At 40.5% G+C, this 19846-nt stretch overlaps 1 protein-coding gene across 2 annotated transcripts in view; it reads right to left on the reverse strand.

Annotated features, from left to right (window-relative positions):
- Nucleotides 1-19846, reverse strand: part of LHPP (phospholysine phosphohistidine inorganic pyrophosphate phosphatase) — a 175087-nt gene that overhangs the window by 94510 nt on the left and 60731 nt on the right. The window contains exon 7 of one of the 2 annotated variants that reach the window (XM_032225637.1): nt 19143-19229. The exons of the other annotated variant lie outside the window; for it this stretch is intronic. Within the exon in view, the coding sequence (XP_032081528.1) occupies nt 19190-19229 (40 nt within the window). The 3' untranslated portion in view covers nt 19143-19189. Of the gene's footprint in view, nt 1-19142; nt 19230-19846 lie in introns of those variants that run through there. 2 annotated transcript variants of the gene reach the window in all.

Raw genomic sequence — 19846 nt, forward strand, 5'->3', positions numbered from 1 at the left:
TTAAAACGGCCAAGTCGAAAAACACTGTGCTAAACCATAAAATATCTAAGATTAGCAAAAAACAGCAATAACAGTAAAACAGGAAACACATAATTCAAATAGTACAGCCAAATAGATAACTAAAGCTATAAACATTATATGTGAAAGTGTATGTAAGTAATAGTACGCTCGGGAGTCTTTATCACATAAAGAGCTGCAGTGAAGGACTTGACATGCATCTCTAAAATCACGAGCAAATAAATTTTTTCTCTCTTAATAATTTATTCTGCTAGGTTTCAAAGACTAAACTCACAATTACTAACTTAATTTCAGTTATTTTCTTACTTCCTCTTTATGACAGAACAAACTCAATGTTCTGTTCTACCTGATAGTATTAGTAATATTTTTTTAGTCTATATCAAAGATGTTAAGGAACTTGATGTCTTAATGATCAACAATATATGGATGTGGTCTAAAGTCCTAAACCTTCTTTCAATAGAAGAAAGCCCTTAAATCGGAGGTGGTATTCTGGCGGTATTCTATCTACGAGACCGTCTTCTGCCACATACCTCCCTTAGACCGATAAGGTCGCACAGGATGGGCCTCCTCCAGGTGCCATCAGCTGGACAATGCCAGCTGGCGACGCCTCGGAGTAGGGCCTTCTCCGTTGCCGCTCCGGCGCTATGGAATGAGCTACCCCCAGAGATCCGGACCCTACCCACTCTCATGGCCTTCCGAAAAGCCATTAAAACCTGGCTGTTCCGGCAGGCCTGGGGCTATTGATCTCTTGACTGAGGTCCAGCCCCGCTTAGACTGGGTGCAAGTTGTGTTTTTTTAATTTGTTGTGTCTTCTTCATTTTAATCTTTTACTATTTCTTATTTCTGTAAGCCGCCTGGAGTCCTCTGGGATTGGGCGGCCTATAAATTCAATAAATGGAAATGGAAATGGTTCACCCCAGTTTGGGCAAACTGGTAGCAGAAGCGACGGGAGACTCCGCCCACCCGCCCAGACGTCATCACGGATGCTCTGCACATGTGCAGAAGCACTGTGCACGAGCGCTCCCGGTTCCAAATCGGTAGCGAAGAGGAAACCATTACTGCCTTAAATATAGTGGGGCTTACTTCCATGCAAAACATTGATTTCATGGGCTGTGCAATATTTTGGATTTAGGATAAGTAATTTGGAGCATCTATCTGCATCTCTCTGCAATTTAGACCAGCCACATTTTTTGTGCAATCATATAGCCATTTCGGAGGACAGCTATATGATCTTGGGAAAAGATGCAGTTGCTTTAACGAGCTGCAGATGGATACCAGGGGTGGGTTTCTCGCCCAGTTCCAACCGGTTCGGTTGGAACGGGGTCGGCGGCGTCCTCGTGCACGCGCGCAGTGCACGCATGCGTACTAGCGCCTGTGCAATGCTCTAGCTGCTCCTGGTGGATCGCGCAGGCGCTGTATGCGTTCTGCGCATGCGTGGAAGCACAGAACTAGTCAAAACCAGGTAAGAAACACGGGCGGGAGGGTGGATCCTTCGGCGTTCCCGGAAGTTACTTACTTCCGGGTTTGCCGACCAACCGGTTCGCGGGGACTGCCGCGAACTGCCTGAAACCCACCCCTGATGGATACTATAGTCATGCTGTGGAATATCTTTTCTAAATTACATTTCAAACACCATACAGTCCTTACTGGATTGTATTTACAGAAAGAATTGATTCCAAAGGCTTCTCAATGTTTTTACAACTATAATTCCATCTTTCTCTTACAAACACTGTTCCCCCAGGTTGCTATGGATTGCTTTCTGTTGTGTCTAGTATCTTACATACCTTTAATTTAGAGATACGTTTAGGCCTCCCTGTGAAGAAATTCTCAAGACAAACAATATGAACTTCACAGCTTCTAAATGTTTTCAAACCTGTACTCCCCCATCAGCAAGAAACAGATTGACAAAAACAGGATCTAAAAACTTGGGAATTGCTTCGATGCTTTCTTGTACAGAGATTGAGATGAAAATTTCCCATGTGTTTCAGGAACCTCAAGGGTATTCTAAGATCCTGACCTCCTTTTTTTTGTCGGTCCTAACAACAAACACAAGCAAAATGTTCCATATGACTATCCCCTGGGTTTGTCTTTTGTCATCTTGACATACTTACTTAATCCTGTTTTCCAATCTATGCTTTTAAACAAACACATTACACATGTTAGTTTTTAACGCACTCCTCCCAAACCTGACCCTTTAATACGGCATTTTTCACTGCCTTCTGTTCTTTAAATTAGAAACATAATTATTTAACAGAAAGCCTTTTTTTTTTCACAAGGCCAAATCACACCGTCACAACCAGTATGTCTACTGAAAATATTACCATTGTCACTAGATAAAAGTACTTTTTTTGGTGACATAATATATTATATGTTCCGTATCTTTTAAATTGCAATCCTATGCAAATCTATTTTGGAGATATTCCTACAGAACCCGGAATAAACACATAAAATACTGTACTATTATTAGAATTTATCTTATTCACAGCTATTATTTGTTACCCTAACAATTATGTACAAACTTCTAAAACCCTGCCTGAAATTTTAATAAGTGTAATAATAAATGTTTTACAAGTCATGCTATTTGAAAATGCAAAATATATTTTGAATTATCCACTCAGCAACAGTAATATAAAGACATTTTTTAAAGGACCTGAATCTCACGCTCACATTTCATTGTTTGGGATTTTATAGTATTCTCCGCCAAATAATATGCTTGCTATGTTCTTTCATAGGATTTCTTCAGAAAATAGCTGGTAATTTTGTTGCCAAATATAAATTCCCCAAACCCTTGGACAGAATCAACAAAGTATTCTGTCCCAGCTCTGTAGGAACCTCCACTCTGGTAATGATCCATGAAGGATTGCTCAAACCAAATCCCTTTGATAATCTGTATAGCCAGATGTCATATTCTCTACAACAATTGGTTAATTTCTATTATAATACAGAATAGAATACAGAATAAGAGTGATAAATACCTTGGAGGTCTTCTAGTCTAACCCCTTGCTCAAGCAGGAGACCCTATTACCATTCTGGACAAATGGGTTTCCAATGTTTTTCTTAAAATCCTCTAATAATAGGAGCATCCATAACTTCCATAACTCAGTGGTGGGTTTCAAAAATTTTTCGAACCTACTCTGTGGGTGTGGCCTCCTTTGTGGGAGTGGCTTGCCGGCCATGTGACCTGGTGGGAGTGGCTTGCCGGCCATGTGTTCTCTCTCTCTCTCTCTCTCTCTCTCTCTCTCTCTCTCTCCTTCCTTTTGTCTCTCTCTCCCTTTTTCCTTTTTTTCTTTCATCTCTCTCTCACTTTTTCTTTCTTTTTTCTTTTTTTATTTCTTTCTTTCTTCCTTTCTTTCTCTTTCTCTCTCTGTGTGAATGTGTGTGTGTGTGTGTGTGTGTGTGTGTGTCAGTGGTGGGTTTCAAAAATTTTTGGAACCTCTTCTGTAGGTGTGGCCTGCTTTCTGGTGGAACCTCTTCTAACCGGTTCGGTAGATTTGACGAACCGGTTCTACCGAACTGGTGCAAACTGGTAGGAACCCACCTCTGACTTAACTATTCTCCCTAACAGGAAATTTCTCCTTAATTCTAGGTTGGATCTCTCTTTGATAAGCTTCCATCTGTTATTTCTTGTCCTGCCCTCGGGTGTTCTGAATAATAGGTCAACTTCCTGTTCTCTCAAGTATTGGAAAACTGCTGACTTGTCATCCCTAGTTCTTCCCCTTCTGTTCTGTGCTTGTAACCCAGAACCAACCGTCTGCCAGCCGATTTGTTAGTGGTGGGATCTTACCACTAACAACCCCAACAGAAATGAACACAGGCAGTCCTCGACTTACAACAGTTCATTTAGTGACCATTCAAAGTTACAACTCTGAAAAAAGTGACTTATGACAATTTCCCACCCTTACAACCACTGCCGCATTCCCAGGGTCACATGATCAAAATTCATATGCTTGGCAATTGGTCAGTTGCAGTGTCCTTGGGTCATGTGATCAGCTTTTGCAACCTTCCGACAAGGAAAATCAATGGGGAAGTCAGCTTCACTTAAGAACCATGTTTATAGCAACCGCAATGATTCTCTTAACAACTGTGACAAGAAAGGTTGTAAACTGATTTAACAAATGTCTCACTTTTTATGCAAAATGTACTTTAAAAAAGGATAAAGTTTACCCCTCAGTTATTCCTGTTAGATATAACTACTGATTGTACTGTTATAGAGACTAACTTGATTTTGTACTTAATAACGGCAGCAAGACTGTTGGTGGCGCAATACTGGAAGAAGGAAGATTTGCCTACTATTCAAGAATGGACATTAAAAGTCACAAACCCAGCAGAGACGGCTAAAATATCAGCATATCTCAAGGACCACTCAAATGAGAGATATAAACTGGAGTGGAGAAGATGGATTGACTATATTCAAAATAAATACGGGACTAAGAAATTCCAGATAGTTTATGACTGAAGAAGCAAGGAATGATATAATCTGTTTAGAGTCAGCCTAACAAAAGAGGAGTTAAAGCTCAAATGAAAGATGATACTAACTTTTTTTAAGCTTATTTTAGAACATCTTTGTTAAAGATTTATACCCTGTATTTGTTCTGAGAAGTCGGGGGGGGGGAGGTTGGGGGGGGTTCGATGGGGAAGATGGGGGAGGGGAGGTAAATATTTGTAAAAGCCTTTTTTTCCCAAAAAAATTTCAATTAAAAAAAAAAGTCTCACTTTATCAACATAAATTTTAGGTTCAGTTGTGGTTGTAAGGCCAGGACAATCTGGTCTACTGTCTCCCAATTACCTTTCATGCTTCGCTTTTGCCTTATCACACCCTGGCAAGATGATATTATTACCTATCTCCTATTTTTCATTATGTCAGCCTAACCATGAAGAACATGAACAAGCCACTAAAAGATCTACACGCTGTAGCAAACAGCTACTCCCTCAAAAATCAGGGCTGTACAGACTAGATTACTTTCTTTTTTAAAACATGTTAAGTTTGTTCAGGCTTCTGCCCATTCAGGGTTATGGAAGCAGGGTGGAGATCTGTTGCTTTAAGGCTAAAATCCACTGCATCCAGCTGTGAAGAAAAACATCTCGTTTAACCCTTGACCTCCGGGTCATCACATGCAGCGTGAACCATGAACTGGTTTCCAAGCATTCTGTGCTGCAGAAATCCAAGGAGCACCAAACCATTTAGACCTGAACATTAAGGAAGATACCTTAAGTCCACTATACTTTTACTCTTTGTTTCAGTAATTGATTTCATATTATTTCTTTCTTCAGATGTACTTGGGTTTCAATTACCGCCCAAAGACCCATTAGATCGCACAGGGCCGGCCTCCTCCGGGTTCCATCCACCAGCCAATGCCATCTGGCTACGACCTGGGGGAGGGCCTTCTCTGTTGCAGCTCCGGACCTTTGGAACGAACTCCCCACGGAGATTCGGACCTTCACCTCTCTCCCTGCTTTCCGAAAAGCCGTTAAAACCTGGCTGTGTCGGCAGGCCTGGGGTTGATGAGCTCCCTTCCCCTCTCAACAGGTGTGGTTGTTGGTCATTTTAATATGTTTATTTTGTACTTGTATGTTTCCCCTTCCCGTTTAAGTTGTTCGCCGCCCTGAGTCCCTTTTAGGGAATAGGGCGGCATATAAATAAAATAAAACTTAAACTTAAACTTAAACTTCAAACAAATTAGAAAGGGGTGCTGTAAGACATGTGTGTTGTTGTTATGAGCTTCTCTAGAGATTTTGAGTGCTGCAGTGTACTGTACTAGTTGTAACGTACATGGAATATTCAGTAATGATAATGAAGCTAAATTCTGAGAAGATCCTTGAATGGTAACATCTTATAATGCATCCTTTCTATATCATGGCACTAGCTAGAAATTGAGCTAAGAATCCATTCCCTCCAATCGACAAAATCCCAGGCATCCTAGAGAAGTATTATAAAAATCGTAAGTCCTATAATGGCACCATTCTCACTTCTTAAACTTCCAAACTATTTTAGGCTAATCTATGGTTACCCTCATTGCTGTCAACACTCAGACACCGAGGTCATCTATTCAATTTATTAAAACAATATAAAATTATGGCATAAAGTAACCTAATCTTACTGTGCAGGAGGAAGAGTCCAGAAAGAGGTTAGTAGGAGGAGACAAATCAACCATTTGTCCCCAAGCTTCAGAATTCCTGCACTTCTAAAGTTAAAACTGGACTCTTTTCTTATCTTGAGGGGAGATGGAGAATCGTGTGAGTGTGAAGCTAATAAGAAAGTGCAAACACTACATGTAAACGTGCTCATAGATCAACTCATTTGGAAGTGAAATTAGAGAAAATTGTTCTAGTTCACCCTATTTTTTTACCAAAGTTATTGCCTTCTAAGAATTCTATCCTTCTGTTTTAATGCCATCGCTTGTGGCAAAGTACAGAAGGTCAAAAAATTATATATTATATTTAAGTATGTATGCATGCATGTATGTATGTATGTATGCATGCATGCATGCAGGGGGGGGGGTCCGGTTCGTTCAGGGGTGCACCACACGGGCAGGTGCAGTACCACTAAAATTGCTCTGCGCATGCTCAGAAGCAAAAACAAGATGGTGGCACTTACGGCGCTGCTGGGAGAACCGGTTCAGGGATATGGCAGGCTTGGGTCGCTGTGGTTCCAATGATCCAGGCCAAGTTACTATCAGTTCAGCTGAACCGATCCAAACTAGTAGGAACCCACCTCTGTATGTATGTATATGTGTGTGTGTATGTCAGGGGTGGGTTTCAACCGGTTCGCAGCGGTCCCCGCGAACCAGTTGGTCAACGAACCCGGAAGTAAGTAACTTCCGGGAATGGTGAAGGGCCCGCCCGCCCGCGCACGCTCGCTCCTTACCAGTCTTTGAAGGCTTCTGCTGCACATACAGCGCCTGCGCGATTCTTCGCGAGCAGCCGGATGGCACATACAGCGTCTGCACAAGTCTCCGCGAGCAGCTGGAGCATCGCGCAGGCGCTAAGATGCATGCGTGAACTGCACGCGTGCACGAGGACGCCGCCGGCCCCGTTCCAACCGAACCGGTTGGAACGGGATTAGCAACCCAGCACTGGTGTGTGTGTGTGTGCATACTTACATAAATACATACATACATACATAATATAATAATCTGAAAGTTGCAGAAATCCTTTCTGCTATCCCTTCTACCCTCCAATTTTTCTAACGCCTTAAATTTCTAAGTTAGCACCAACCTTCGTTAAATGAGCACAGCCCATTCTTTATTCTTGCACTGGAAGAAAGCTTTCATTTCATTTATTAAATTTATAGGCCGCCCAATCCCGGAGGACTTCGGGCGGCTTACAATGAAAGAAGAAAAAAGAAAAGCAAAATAAGTAAAAAAAAATAGTTTAAAATTCACAACACACATACGTTCTAATCGGGGCTGGACCTTAACACTAAGGTCAACAGCCCCAGCCCCCATTTGTTCATTTAACAAATCCACAAATAAAATGGAGAACCTCTGAGAGGTACTCTGGGGATTGTGGAAACTGTTCTTTTATCTACTCATGATGAGAAATTATGCTAATAAAACTGTGGTGAAGAGACTAGGGTTACATTATTCTAGGCAGGAAAAAAAAATACCAACAGGTTTATTCTATCACCCTGTTATAAGCTTAAACAGCTTTTGCAGCAGCAGAAAAGTGAGTGTCTCTTATTTCTTGTTACCAATTTCTGTCTCAATAATGCTACTATGAAAAGCAAATTCATGAGATGCTGTCAACTTCACCGGAAAGTCCCCGATTCTTGATAAATCTCACTTTGTATATAATGCCACCTAATGGGCATATGGATGTATAACCATTAAACTTTCCAACATAAAGATATTTACTCTGTTAAAACTTGTTTAGCAATTATAAAACATTCAGGGACAATATTCAACAGGATAGTTACTGTAAAATATATCCTGTGTCACTACAAATTACAATGAAGAATGTTGTTGGTTTTCAAACAAAGGTTTTGTTGGGGATATGGACACCATTCAGAATCAGAATGGTGATAGGCCTATGGTGATTAGCCTATGCTTAAGATCAAATTGTTTAAAGTTGGTTCAGCAAGAAGAAGCTAAGGTCAATGTAGAATGTTATTTTGATATACAAGAAATTGTACTTCAATGTCTTACTGATTGAGGAATGATGAAATGTTTGCCTCAAAAGAAATAAAACTTTTGAAACAGAATCAGAATGGTGATGTGGTTTACTTTGGCAGTACTATGTTAGTAATTTCTCATTGCCAGCCCTTTCCCCCCCTTTTTTTTTACTACTAGTGGCAAAAATGTGTGACTCAGAGTTGAAATATTGGGATCTTGGTGTTTGCTGAATTTGCTTGACTTCTTGCAAACATTTTATCATTAACAGTGTCAGGGCTGTGATAGAAAGGAGTGTTGTTTGCTGGCCTAGATGATTACAAATTCAGGTTTTCTTTGAAAACTGACTTAGTTTCTCAACCCAGGGAGCATAATTATTTTTATTAAAGTTTACAAATAGCAATAGCAATAGCAGTTAGACTTATATACCGCTTCATAGGGCTTTCAGCCCTCTCTAAGCGGTTTACAGAGTCAGCATATTGCCCCCAACAACAATCCGGGTCCTCATTTCACCCACCTCGGAAGGATGGAAGGCTGAGTCAACCTTGAGCCGGTGAGATTTGAACAGCCGAACTGCCGAACTGCAGTCAGCTGAAGTAGCCTGCAGTGCTGCATTTAACCACTGCGCCACCTCGGCTCTATATAAAGATAAGAGACTAATACAAACTAAGGAAAATATTGATAAGAAAATAAACAAAGAGCAAAGAAATAGAAAAAAAGAAAATTAACAATTAAGAAAAAAGATATAACAAAGATTACTTCCCTATCACCAGGCAAGTATAAGCTTCAGTAACATAACACCTTTATAAAATCATCTCAGCTCTTATCATCAAACTGCAGAAACCTATCATTTAGCATTAATCAGCAAAAGTCTATTAAGAGCTACCAAAGATAGTAACATATATATTTAACCTTAATTAAACAAATCTATGTTATAATCCAATTTATCATTTTCTCTATGAGGGAAAGAATCAAAGAAATCTCTCCTTACTTATCAACAGTCCTTTAAAACCTCATCATTCAATTCTGATCAACACTTAATACTGGAAGTGAGACTTGGGAGTACTATTTAGAATGATCTGGGGCAGTGGAGAGATTCGAAGAGCCGAGGTGGCGCAGTGGTTAGGGTACAGTACTGCAGGCCACTTCAGCTGACTGTTAGCTGCAGTTCAGCGGTTCAAATCTCACCGGCTCAGGGTTGACTCAGCCTTCCATCCTTCCGAGGTGGGTTGACTCAGCCTTCCATCCTTCCGAGGTGGGTGAAATGAGGACCCAGATTGTGGGGGCGATATGCTGACTCTGTAAACCACTTAGAGAGGGCTGAAAGCCCTATGAAGCGGTATATAAGTCTAACTGCTATTGCTCTTGCTATACTACCGGTTCGGGCGAACTGGTAGCTCCAACGATCAGATGGGAGCGAACCGATTTATCCTGGCAGTCAGATGGGCCCACCCACCCGCCTGCACTATTTTCCTACCTATATCTTCTCAGTTGAGTCGCACGGAATAGTAGATTGCTGTGCGAATCAGCTATGTTATTCCTCCGAAGAAACCCGGAAGCGAAGATTTCTTCAAACTGCACACACATGCACAGTTGAAATCATGCAATCATCGAACCGGTTGTTAAACTGGGAGGATCCCACCACTGGATCTGGGGAGTAAAAAGTGAGGGTGTTGAGGGTTTTTTTTTGTTCTGCACTGAAAAATTGTAATGCCATAATCCAGTGGTGGGTTTCAATTATTTTTAGAAACTATTCTGTGGGTGTGGCCTATTTTGTGGGCGTGGCTTGGCAGTCATGTGACTGGGCAGGTATGGCCAACTTGACATCACTCATGCACACTCAGTCACATGACTACCCACCCCCCAAGCCATGTGGCAAAAGTTTTTGGAACTCCTATGAAGGGGGGGGGAAGACAATCGTTAGACTTAGACTTATATATACTGCTTCATAGGGCTTTCAGCCCTCTCTAAGCGGTTTACAGAGTAAGCATATTGCCCCCAACAACAATCTGGGTCCTCAGTTTACCCACCTCGGAAGGATGGAAGGCTGAGTCAACCTTGAGCCTGGTGGGATTTGAACAGCCGAACTGCTGAACTGCAGTCAGCTGAAGTAGCCTGCAGTGCTGCAGGGGAGAGGGGAAAGAGAGGGGAAAACCTCCCCAAAATAGACAACTGGGGGATTAAGGGCCGAAATTAGGGAGATTGGAGGAGCAAGACAGAGGGGAATCCAGTAGAAAGCTATCACACGCTGGGGAAATAACTTTGGGAGATAGGTGGAGGCATGACAGAGAGGAATCCAGGAGAAAACTCCTGAGCTTGCCTCTGCTGTCTGGTGGATTGTGCCGCTGGACCTCTCCATGCTTCTCCATTCACCACCTCCACTCCCAGGTATGGGACTTGACACCGAATTGGGCTAGGATAGTGGCGGGGGGAGCGAGCGATGGAGCGGCTTCCGGACGGGCGGGGGTGAGCGAGGAGCGACAGGGCCGGGGCAGGCGTTCCAGAAGTTACTTCCAGGTCCACCGGTCGAACCTCCTCTCACCGGATCGGTAAATTTCACCATCCGGTTCTCCCGATCCGGTGCGAACCGGCAGAAACCCACCACTGCCATAATCCCATATCCAACTGGCTTGTTTATCAGGGTTTCTTTTTTTAGACAAAAAAGCTTGCGTTATAAGTTTAGCAGAAATGTCAAGTATACAAATATATTTTTAAAGTACTGGACTCTGGACATAATTTATACCCAGCTGCAAATTGTTGCTAAGCATGATTTTTCCATAGGGACATTTTCTGGAGAACATTTAATCTGCTGCTAGTGATTTAATGCTCATTTGCACTTGATTTCTAAAAATATACTACCATCTATTTTTTTTTAATTTAGAAAAACTTTAATTACTTAACTTTAAGTAAACATTATATCACGGTGGTGGTTTTTTTCCTACACTAGGCCTTCCTCGTATTCTCCCACCTCTGAGTTACCCCATGCTCTACTTATGTACGACCTGTACATTTGTTTAATGAATGCATTGGGGAAAGCAGGACAGGGAGGTTGTTAGTTAGGTGCTTCATTTAACATAGTCCCCGAGTTCCAACATGAAGGGGCAGACTCCATTAATGCCGTATGTTGGGGACTACCTGCATAGCATACAGATATTCCTCATCTACAACTGGAACTGGAATTTAGGTCACAAGCAGAGGCATTCTTATGATTAGACCCAATTCTACATCAATTTTTAAAGTTGTTGTTACCTGAATCATATCGTTGTAAGTTTGAATCACTTGGTCATTAAGCAAATTATCTGGTTGAAAGTCTGAATCCGTTCTCCTCAATGCCTGTTTTTATGCTGGGGAAAAAAACCATCACAAATTGTGATGGCATGTGGGATGCTGCAACCAGTTGTAAATGTGAGTCAGGTATCAAGTGTCCAAAATAGTTGTGTCTCTGTCTCTCTCTCTCTCTCTCTGTCTCTCTCTCTCTCTCTGTGTGTGTGAGTGACATTTTACAAGAGCTGGGATGCTTTATAGGCCATAAGGCACCCAAATGACCAATTGTAAGATAAGGACTATTTGTAAATCCTTTGTTAATGTGTAAAACAGCAAATCCGCTATTATTGCGATCAAGTGCCATTAACCAGAAAAAGAAAATAAAGCAAAAACGAACACAAAGAAGTGCTTACAAAGAGATACTCCTATATCTGAAATGGTCGTACAAGAGAAAGAGAATGCCGAGGTGGTTAAATGCAGCACTGCAGACTACTTCAGCTGACTGCAGTTCTGCAGTTCGGCTGTTCAAATCTCACCGGCTCAGGGTTGACTCAGCCTTCCATCCTTCTGAGGTGGGTAAAATGAGGACCCGGATTGTTGTTGGGGGCAATATGCTGACTCTGTAAACCGCTTAGAGAGGGCTGAAAGCCCTATGAAGCGGTATATAAGTCTAACTGCTATTGCTATAATACATACTAAGAAAGTAAAAATGGGAAACAAAAACATACCATTTAAAAGTATTTCTTTTGAAAATAATATTATGACAAAACAGAAGCCCGTGAGAACTGATAGAAGTCTATCTAATGCTATCAAAAATTCTAAAAGTTGGATTGAATGGTTCAGAAAGGGAGAAAGAGAGGGAGGAGCAGGAGATGAGGACTTGGAAAAGTATCAAACTATATTCACAATGGCCTGCTATATCTGTTATGGTGGAAAGTTTATTATTTCTGTCAGTTCTGTAAATGTAAATTGCTCCTGGAAATGGTGAACTTACAACAACACAGTTGACCTACGGCTGAGCTGCTTTGTGCTGCTGGTATTAAAAAGAAGATTTATTTCATCCACAAAGGTTTGCATCCACACTCTTCACACAATTACTCATGAAATGGTACCCTAACAAAAGTTAGTGAGCAATAAAAGGTGAAATAATGCCTAAACCCCCTTTTCCTTCTGTTGTAAAAGCAAGATTCATGTGCCATCTGCAGTACTAGGAAAACTCACCATCTCCCATAACCTAAATGATAGTAATTCACTAAGCTCCAGTATTTAGCTCTGGCTGACTTCAGACTGTTTTAAAATATTTTGGAATATTCAACCTCCTACCTATGTAGCAGGAATAATCTTAACCTGCTCTTTCACAGCAGCAGTTTTAAACGTATTCTGAAGGAATATTTGAAATTGTGAGGCTTATCCAAAGTTCATCCATAAATATTAAATTAGTGCCAAATATGCATGAAGTTTAAAGCATACACTATATAGCAGGGGTAGTCAACCTTTTTATACCTACCGCCCACTTTTGTATCTCTGTTAGTAATAAAATTTTCTAACCGCCCACCGGTTCCACAGTAATGGTGATTTATAAAGTAGGGAAGTAACTTATTTATTTATTTATTTATTTATTTATTTATTAGACTTCTATACCGCTTAATAGGGCTTTCAGCCCTCTCTAAGCGGTTTACAATTTTTTTTTAGCAAATTGAGTCAGCAACTTGCCCCCACAGTCTGGGTCCTCATTTCACCCACCTCGGAAGGATGGAAGGCTGAGTCGACCTTGAGCCGGTGAGATTTGAACCGCCGAACTGCAGATCACAGTCAGCTGAAGTGGCCTGCAGTACTGCACCCTAACCACTGCGCCACCTCGGCTCCTCAAATTTATAAAGCAGAGTTACAGCAAACACCTACTGCCCTCCATGAAAGCTGGAACGCCCACTAGTGGGCGGTAGGGACCAGGTTGACTACCACTGTTCTATATAGCAATAGTCTTCATCTGTTTCATCTTGGTGTCCAACTGTTTCTCTAAAGTAAAAATTACTTTGCATACACCAGGAAAATACGCTGCTGGGTGTATTGGTTATGTGAGGAAAAAGCATGGTCTAGGAATAGGTTCCCCACTCTTGGTGATGGTCAGTGCTGTGCTTTAAACCGGCATAAATTGCCCATCTCGACATCAATCCATTTCTAACATTTTTATTATGTATCCTGCCTTTATTATTATTTTTTATAAATAACTCAAGACAAACGGACACACCTAATACTCCTTCCTCTTATTTTTCCCACAACCACAATCCTGTGAGGACCAATAATGTTGGGTACATGGGAAAAGATTTGGGTGAGAAATGTAAAATTTACACCAGCCCAAAATTTGAGTAGAAAACTTTTATAAGATGTTTTATATATGGCATTTAGATCCTAAAAAAAACCTGGCCTGTATGTATCCGAATTTACAACCTAAATGCTGGAGATGTGATTGTGCTGATGCTACATACTATCATATATGGTGGACTTGTAAAAAGGTTAAAGAATTTTGGATAAAATATGGTGGATTACGCAAAATGTTCTTTAAAAAAAAAGATAAAGTTTACCCCTTAGTTATTTTTGTTAGGTATAATTACTGATTGTACTGTTATAGAGACGAATCTGATTTTGTATTTAATAACGGCAGCAAGACTGTTGGCGCAATACTGGAAGAAGGAAGATTTGCCTACTATTCAAGAATGGACATTAAAAGTCACAAACTTAGCAGAGATGGCTAAATATCAGCATATCTGAAGGACCACTCAGATGAGAGATATAAACTGGAGGTGAGAAGATGGATTGACTATATTCAAAATAAATCGTGGCACGACAAAACCGCGCTCGTCAAAATAGCGGTGATTAAACCGCGTCGCTAAAGCCGCGATGTCATCACCGCGCGTCATCACCGCCACGACAACAGCGTGGCGACAGAAGGGCGTTCTACATGCTGCGTTCTTTGCCTCTGTACCTCCAAAGGTAGCCCTCTTCCTCCAGCTGACAGCGGCAGCGGGCACGGGGCAAAGCGGGCTGCCCAGCAGCAGCAGCCCGCGGGAAGGGTCCAGCTCATGCCGCCCGCCCTGCCTCTTCCTCCGGAGGAGGCACCGGCGGTGGTGGAGGACGCGGCAGCGGCGCTTAGCGCTTTGGATGCCGCGGATTTGCCTCCGCACTTATGTTGGCACGGATAAGGGCTTCGCGGTTTTGTGGTGGAACCAAAATAAATACAGGACTAAGAAATTCCAGATAGTTTATGACTGAAGAAACAAGCAATGATATAATCTGTTTAGAACTAGCCTAGCAAAGAGGAGTTAAAGCTCAAATGAAAGATGATACTAACTTTTTTTTAAGTTTATCTTAGAATATCTTTGTTAAAGATTTATTCCCTGTATTGGTTCTGGGAAGCCGGGGGGGGGGGGAAGGTTGGGTGGGTGGGTGGGTGGGGAGGGTAGGGGGAGGGAGGTAAACATTTGTAAAAGTTTTTTTTCCAAAATTTTCAATAAATAAAAAAAAACAAAACAATCCTGTGAGGCAAGTTGAGCCGAGAGAGAGAGAGAGTGACAGGCCCAAATATACCCAGCCAGCTTCCATGCCTAAGGCAGGATTAGAACCCAGTCTCCTGGTTTCTAGCCAGGACTGATAAAGATATTTCCTTTGAAGTTCTGTCTGACTGTCATTTGTGAACGAGCAAAGAGGAGGGTCAGAACAGTTTTCCCAACTTCATTCCTTCATTCCTTTCTCAAAGATCTTATGTCGGTCACTGTTTCTTTACTGGTATTAATGTAAGAAGACGACAATCTTGAACACAGTAGCTGGGATTAGTCCCTTCCATTTTACCAATCCTGTTTCAATTTATTTTTTATCTTCTGCCTTTAGCAGTGAGGAAAACGTATCTCAGCCCTATTGGCAGTTGATGACCAATCTATTGTGAAAGAAGAAAAATGAGAACAATTCCTGGAAGCTTCAGAGATCAGAAAAGATGGCAGGAGCCATATGTACCCTCCATTGGCAATGACTGGTATCTCCTGACACATCCATTCATAATTTCAAAGTTGGCCACTTTGCATTAGTTCCAAAGGAAGTAAGTGTGAGAAGTTGTTCTCTGAATGCTGAATTCCCAAAAAAAACCCGCAATCACTTCTTGAATACCATCTCCAAAACATGTGTGGGCATTAGCAGCAAACACTTACATATTAAGTTATATGGGAAAAAGAAAATATGTTCATAGCAATAGCAAAATATTGCTAAAATATGTTAATAATTAATTGAATATATTTTAAATGGAAACATCAAATTTACAAATGTTCAAGGAAGAGAATAGGGTTTCTTATTTCTTTTACTGTCAAAGGAACACATTGTCTTAATTTAGCAACAGCACTTAAACTTATATACCGCTTCACAGTGCTTTACAACCCTTTCTAATCGGTTTACAGAGTCAGCCTATTGCCCCCAACAATCTGGGTCCTCATTTTATCGATCTCGGAAGGATGGCTGAGTCAGGCTGGTGAGATTCGAGCTGCCAAATTGCAGTCAGCTGGCAGTCAGCAGAATAGCCTGTAGTACCACATTCTAACCACTGCGCCACGCCACCACGGCTCCTAATTTGCCTAACATCTGCCATTTCAAAGAAATCAAAGCCAATTCCTCTTCTTATCATGATAATTGGGAACAGAGTAAGAAAAGGACCGCCTAGGAAAAGGTTCACAAGATTATGTTCCAGCCAAATATAATATCAGGGTAAACCTCAGAAAATTATTATTGTATGAGATACCAACTTCTAATCTTTCAAATGAGTTGGACTATCTATAGATCTTACCTGTCTGTTATGAATAAAAGGAATAGTGGATTGATTATAGCAATAATTACAGGATTATAATTGCTAGAAATATGACAATTTCATCCAAGTCCATTAGTGAATTTCATGGCAAAGCAAACGTGTTTTATCATGCTCTATAATATTGGAATGGAATTAATTGTACACTACTTTATGCTAATTCAATTTTTCTAAGGCAGGATTTGTTTTGAAGATCAGATGTCATGTATGCTGGCTTGGTTTAAATCAGATTTTACATAGTAATTTTACCTTCACTATTTCACAAGAGAGGTTCTTTTAAGTATTCCTGGAATAAGAGTAATAAGAGAGATGCTATATACTGTACAGATTACTGTTTATCACTGCTTTTCTTTGGAATTAAAAGTTTCCTTTTCTATAATGTTTCCCCGTTTCACAAAGCAGTGCTTATTAAGTATACCATGCATATTATATGCAGCTTAATCTCAAAATTTGGCAGATAAGAGAAGCCGACAAAAGTGTACCAATTTTATATAATATCACCCTTTCAGAAGAGACATTGCTTGATGATAAAGCTCATGGTCTTCACGCCGGACGTCCAAAATTCAATTCTAATTTCCCCATCTAATGTTTAATATTTAGGTGACAAACCTATGCAAATTATAAACAATCAATTTCTGGTCAAGCAGAAAATGACCTCTCTGAGGCCCTAGAGGATTATAGGCACTCGGGAAAGACAATGGTGTACTATAGAGATCAATGTTATTATTTGACATAAAACTCTATATTTATGTCACTGCAAGCAGCTACTGTAGCATAGTAAAACATGTGAGTAATTATAGGGAAATAGAGCTGAAATATAGTTCTGATAAAAATGGAAAGCTCTGTTGACTTGTCTCGTGAAAAGATCACTCATTCAGATTAGGTTGAAATAAAATAACAACATACAAAAATAACTTAATAGCAATAGCAATAGCAGTTAGACTTATATACCGCTTCATAGGGCTTTCAGCCCTCTCTAAGCGGTTTACAGAGTCAGCATATTTCCCCCAACAACAATCCAGGTCCTCATTTTACCCACCTCGGAAGGATGGAAGGCTGAGTCAACCTTCAGCCGGTGAGATTTGAACTGCCGAACTGCAGAACTGCAGTCAGCTGAAGTAGCCTGCAGTGCTGCATTTAACCACTGCGCCACCTCGGCTCTCTATAATCAGGACCTCACCTTTAACAAAGAGGTGTATAATCCTCAGATTTATTGCTCCTGTTCCTGGAAACTCTGTAAAATTTCCATCACTGATATTTCATAGGAAACCACCTTTTCTTAGTTGAACAATTTGAGTTTACTAGGTTTCATGCATGCGTTTGAGCAAGCATTGACACAGGTAGGTTCAGTGTTTCTAGATGCCTTAACGTATTGTTTAGCAATGATTCAAGTCTTTTAAAATGGAAAGTTCTGCTCTAGACTATTTGGTGATCACCGAGGATCCATTGTATAGATCTTGAAAATAAATAAAATCTTTCTAAATTATGCATACTCTGTGTGCAAAACAGCGGTCTGCTATATCCACCTTTAATAATTTGAGGAAGGAAGGGACTTACATGGTGAGATTTGTATATTAGCAATTGTTTTAAATCTTTATTTGAGGCCTTTCATGAGATTGATGACCAGATAAATAAGTGAAGGAATGTAGCCTGAAAATTTTTTGAGAACCCAAAAAGATTAGGAGAAATTGGTTCCTTTCTTTCTGGATCCTTTCAAAATCTTAAGTAATGGAATAATAAATGTATTCTAACGGAGCGTCTGAAGTTATTCTAGCTCAAACCGATTCCTTTTCCCTATCTCAGGGACCATAATAAGAAAGCCTATTAAGTTATTTTCCTTTCCTTTCATAGAAATGTATACTCTGTGGAATATTTTAGTTGATCATTAGGTCAAAATCTAAATCTATCCATGCAAGCAGTCTCTTTAAAAAAAAAAAGACAAGTCCCTTATTCCCTAGCAATTTCCTGTTGCCTTTTTATGCTTAAAAATACTGCTAACCACAGGAACATTAGACATTTATTAGCCGACACTAACTGATTAAGGACTTTTAAAGAAAAGCATCATTGTAGAAGCTTTTTCCAAATTTCCTCTCCAGATGATGTAATCTGCAGTCAAATGTTAAGATTGGTTACATCTACAATTTTTTTTTAGTGTCAGAGCTGGACAGATTTTTTTTAAACGTATTCCTATGTTTAGATTTTAATCCTAGCCTCTGTAGCCTATACGGTAGTGTTTTTCCCACTTTGTCAATTTCAGATGTATAGACTTTTGCTGAGCTAGCTGGGGAATTCTGGGAGTTGAAGTCCAACACATCTTAAAAAGTTGCCAAGGCTGAAAAACACTGGCCTATGGTTTAGCAGAAGTTAATGTTATTCAACTACAAAATGCCTTTCACAGTTGTGAACAAAGATCCGCTTTATAACAGGTTACAGCCCTCAAAGCAGCTGCCTCAGTTAGTTTCGTGGTAAGACCCCCACTGTCTACAAACTGCATTTTCCGGATAAACAAGGACTTGCATTTAAAATATCATGCACAAATTTTTAAATGGAAGCATTATGTTCAGCTGCCATTCTGCAGGCTCATAGAAAAAGACAGGGTTAAAGAGAAGAATGTAGTAATTTGTGTTTAGCCAATCTAACCAACAAACAAAACGAAACCTCAGTGAGAGGTTTGCCAGAATGAGCTTGCCAGAAAACTAAGGCTGCTAAAAATAATGGGGTTTTTGCTATTATGGTTGTTATTACTATTAGAAAATAAACTAGGACAACCTTAATCTGGGATGAAACAAAATCTAGACAACCACCAGATGACAGCGAAGGGTTAGAGTATTTTTAATCATTTTGGCTGTCATTTTTGTGTTTGTGTGTGGTGGAAGCCCAGAATTTAAATAGGATGGTTGACTACATTCTAAGCCCAGTAATAGGTATTCAGCTGACCATCTTCTCCCACAAAGATTCATTCCTGGCCATCCCAAATTTTCTTCAGTTCAGATTTCCTATATAAAATATGAAATAAAAAAATGAAATAAAAATCCACCATCACAGGACTTTTCAGACTTTATATCAGACATAGTAATAAATGTAAGCTCCCCGGGAACTTAAGTCATCTTGGGTAACTGTTGTGACTCAGCAGAAGTTTGCTGTGAGTTGAGTCGGGATGCAGGATTAACAATGCAGCTGGGGCTCGTTAGTGTGGTCTTCTGGAGACAAAAGGACGGATGGTGCCACACCCTGGTTGCAGGAGTCAACGTTCATTCGTTCATTCAACGTTCATTGATCATCGGTCGTGGTTTGTTTGTGAGAGACACTTGGATAAGTGATTTGCTTTCTGTAACCCTGATTCAAAGAGACACTTGGAGAAGTGAATTGCTTCGTAAGAGATCTTTGTTTTTGCATTCTGTTATCTTCTTGCCAGAGACTTTATTTATGTTTATTTTTGGGCTCGCAGCCAGCGTGAGTCGAGGCTGATAAAGTTCTTTCCTTTTAAGTCTGTCTGCCTGTCGTCTTTGAACGAGTGGAGAAGGGAGGTCAGAACAGGTAACTAACTAAAGCAAAAATTTCAGTCTTAATATGATATAGAGAAACTGTTTCACTGTGGACAAGAAATAAATAC

Source organism: Thamnophis elegans, chromosome 10 (genome assembly GCF_009769535.1).
Source record: "Thamnophis elegans isolate rThaEle1 chromosome 10, rThaEle1.pri, whole genome shotgun sequence".
NCBI classification, from domain to species: Eukaryota; Metazoa; Chordata; class Lepidosauria; order Squamata; family Colubridae; genus Thamnophis; species Thamnophis elegans.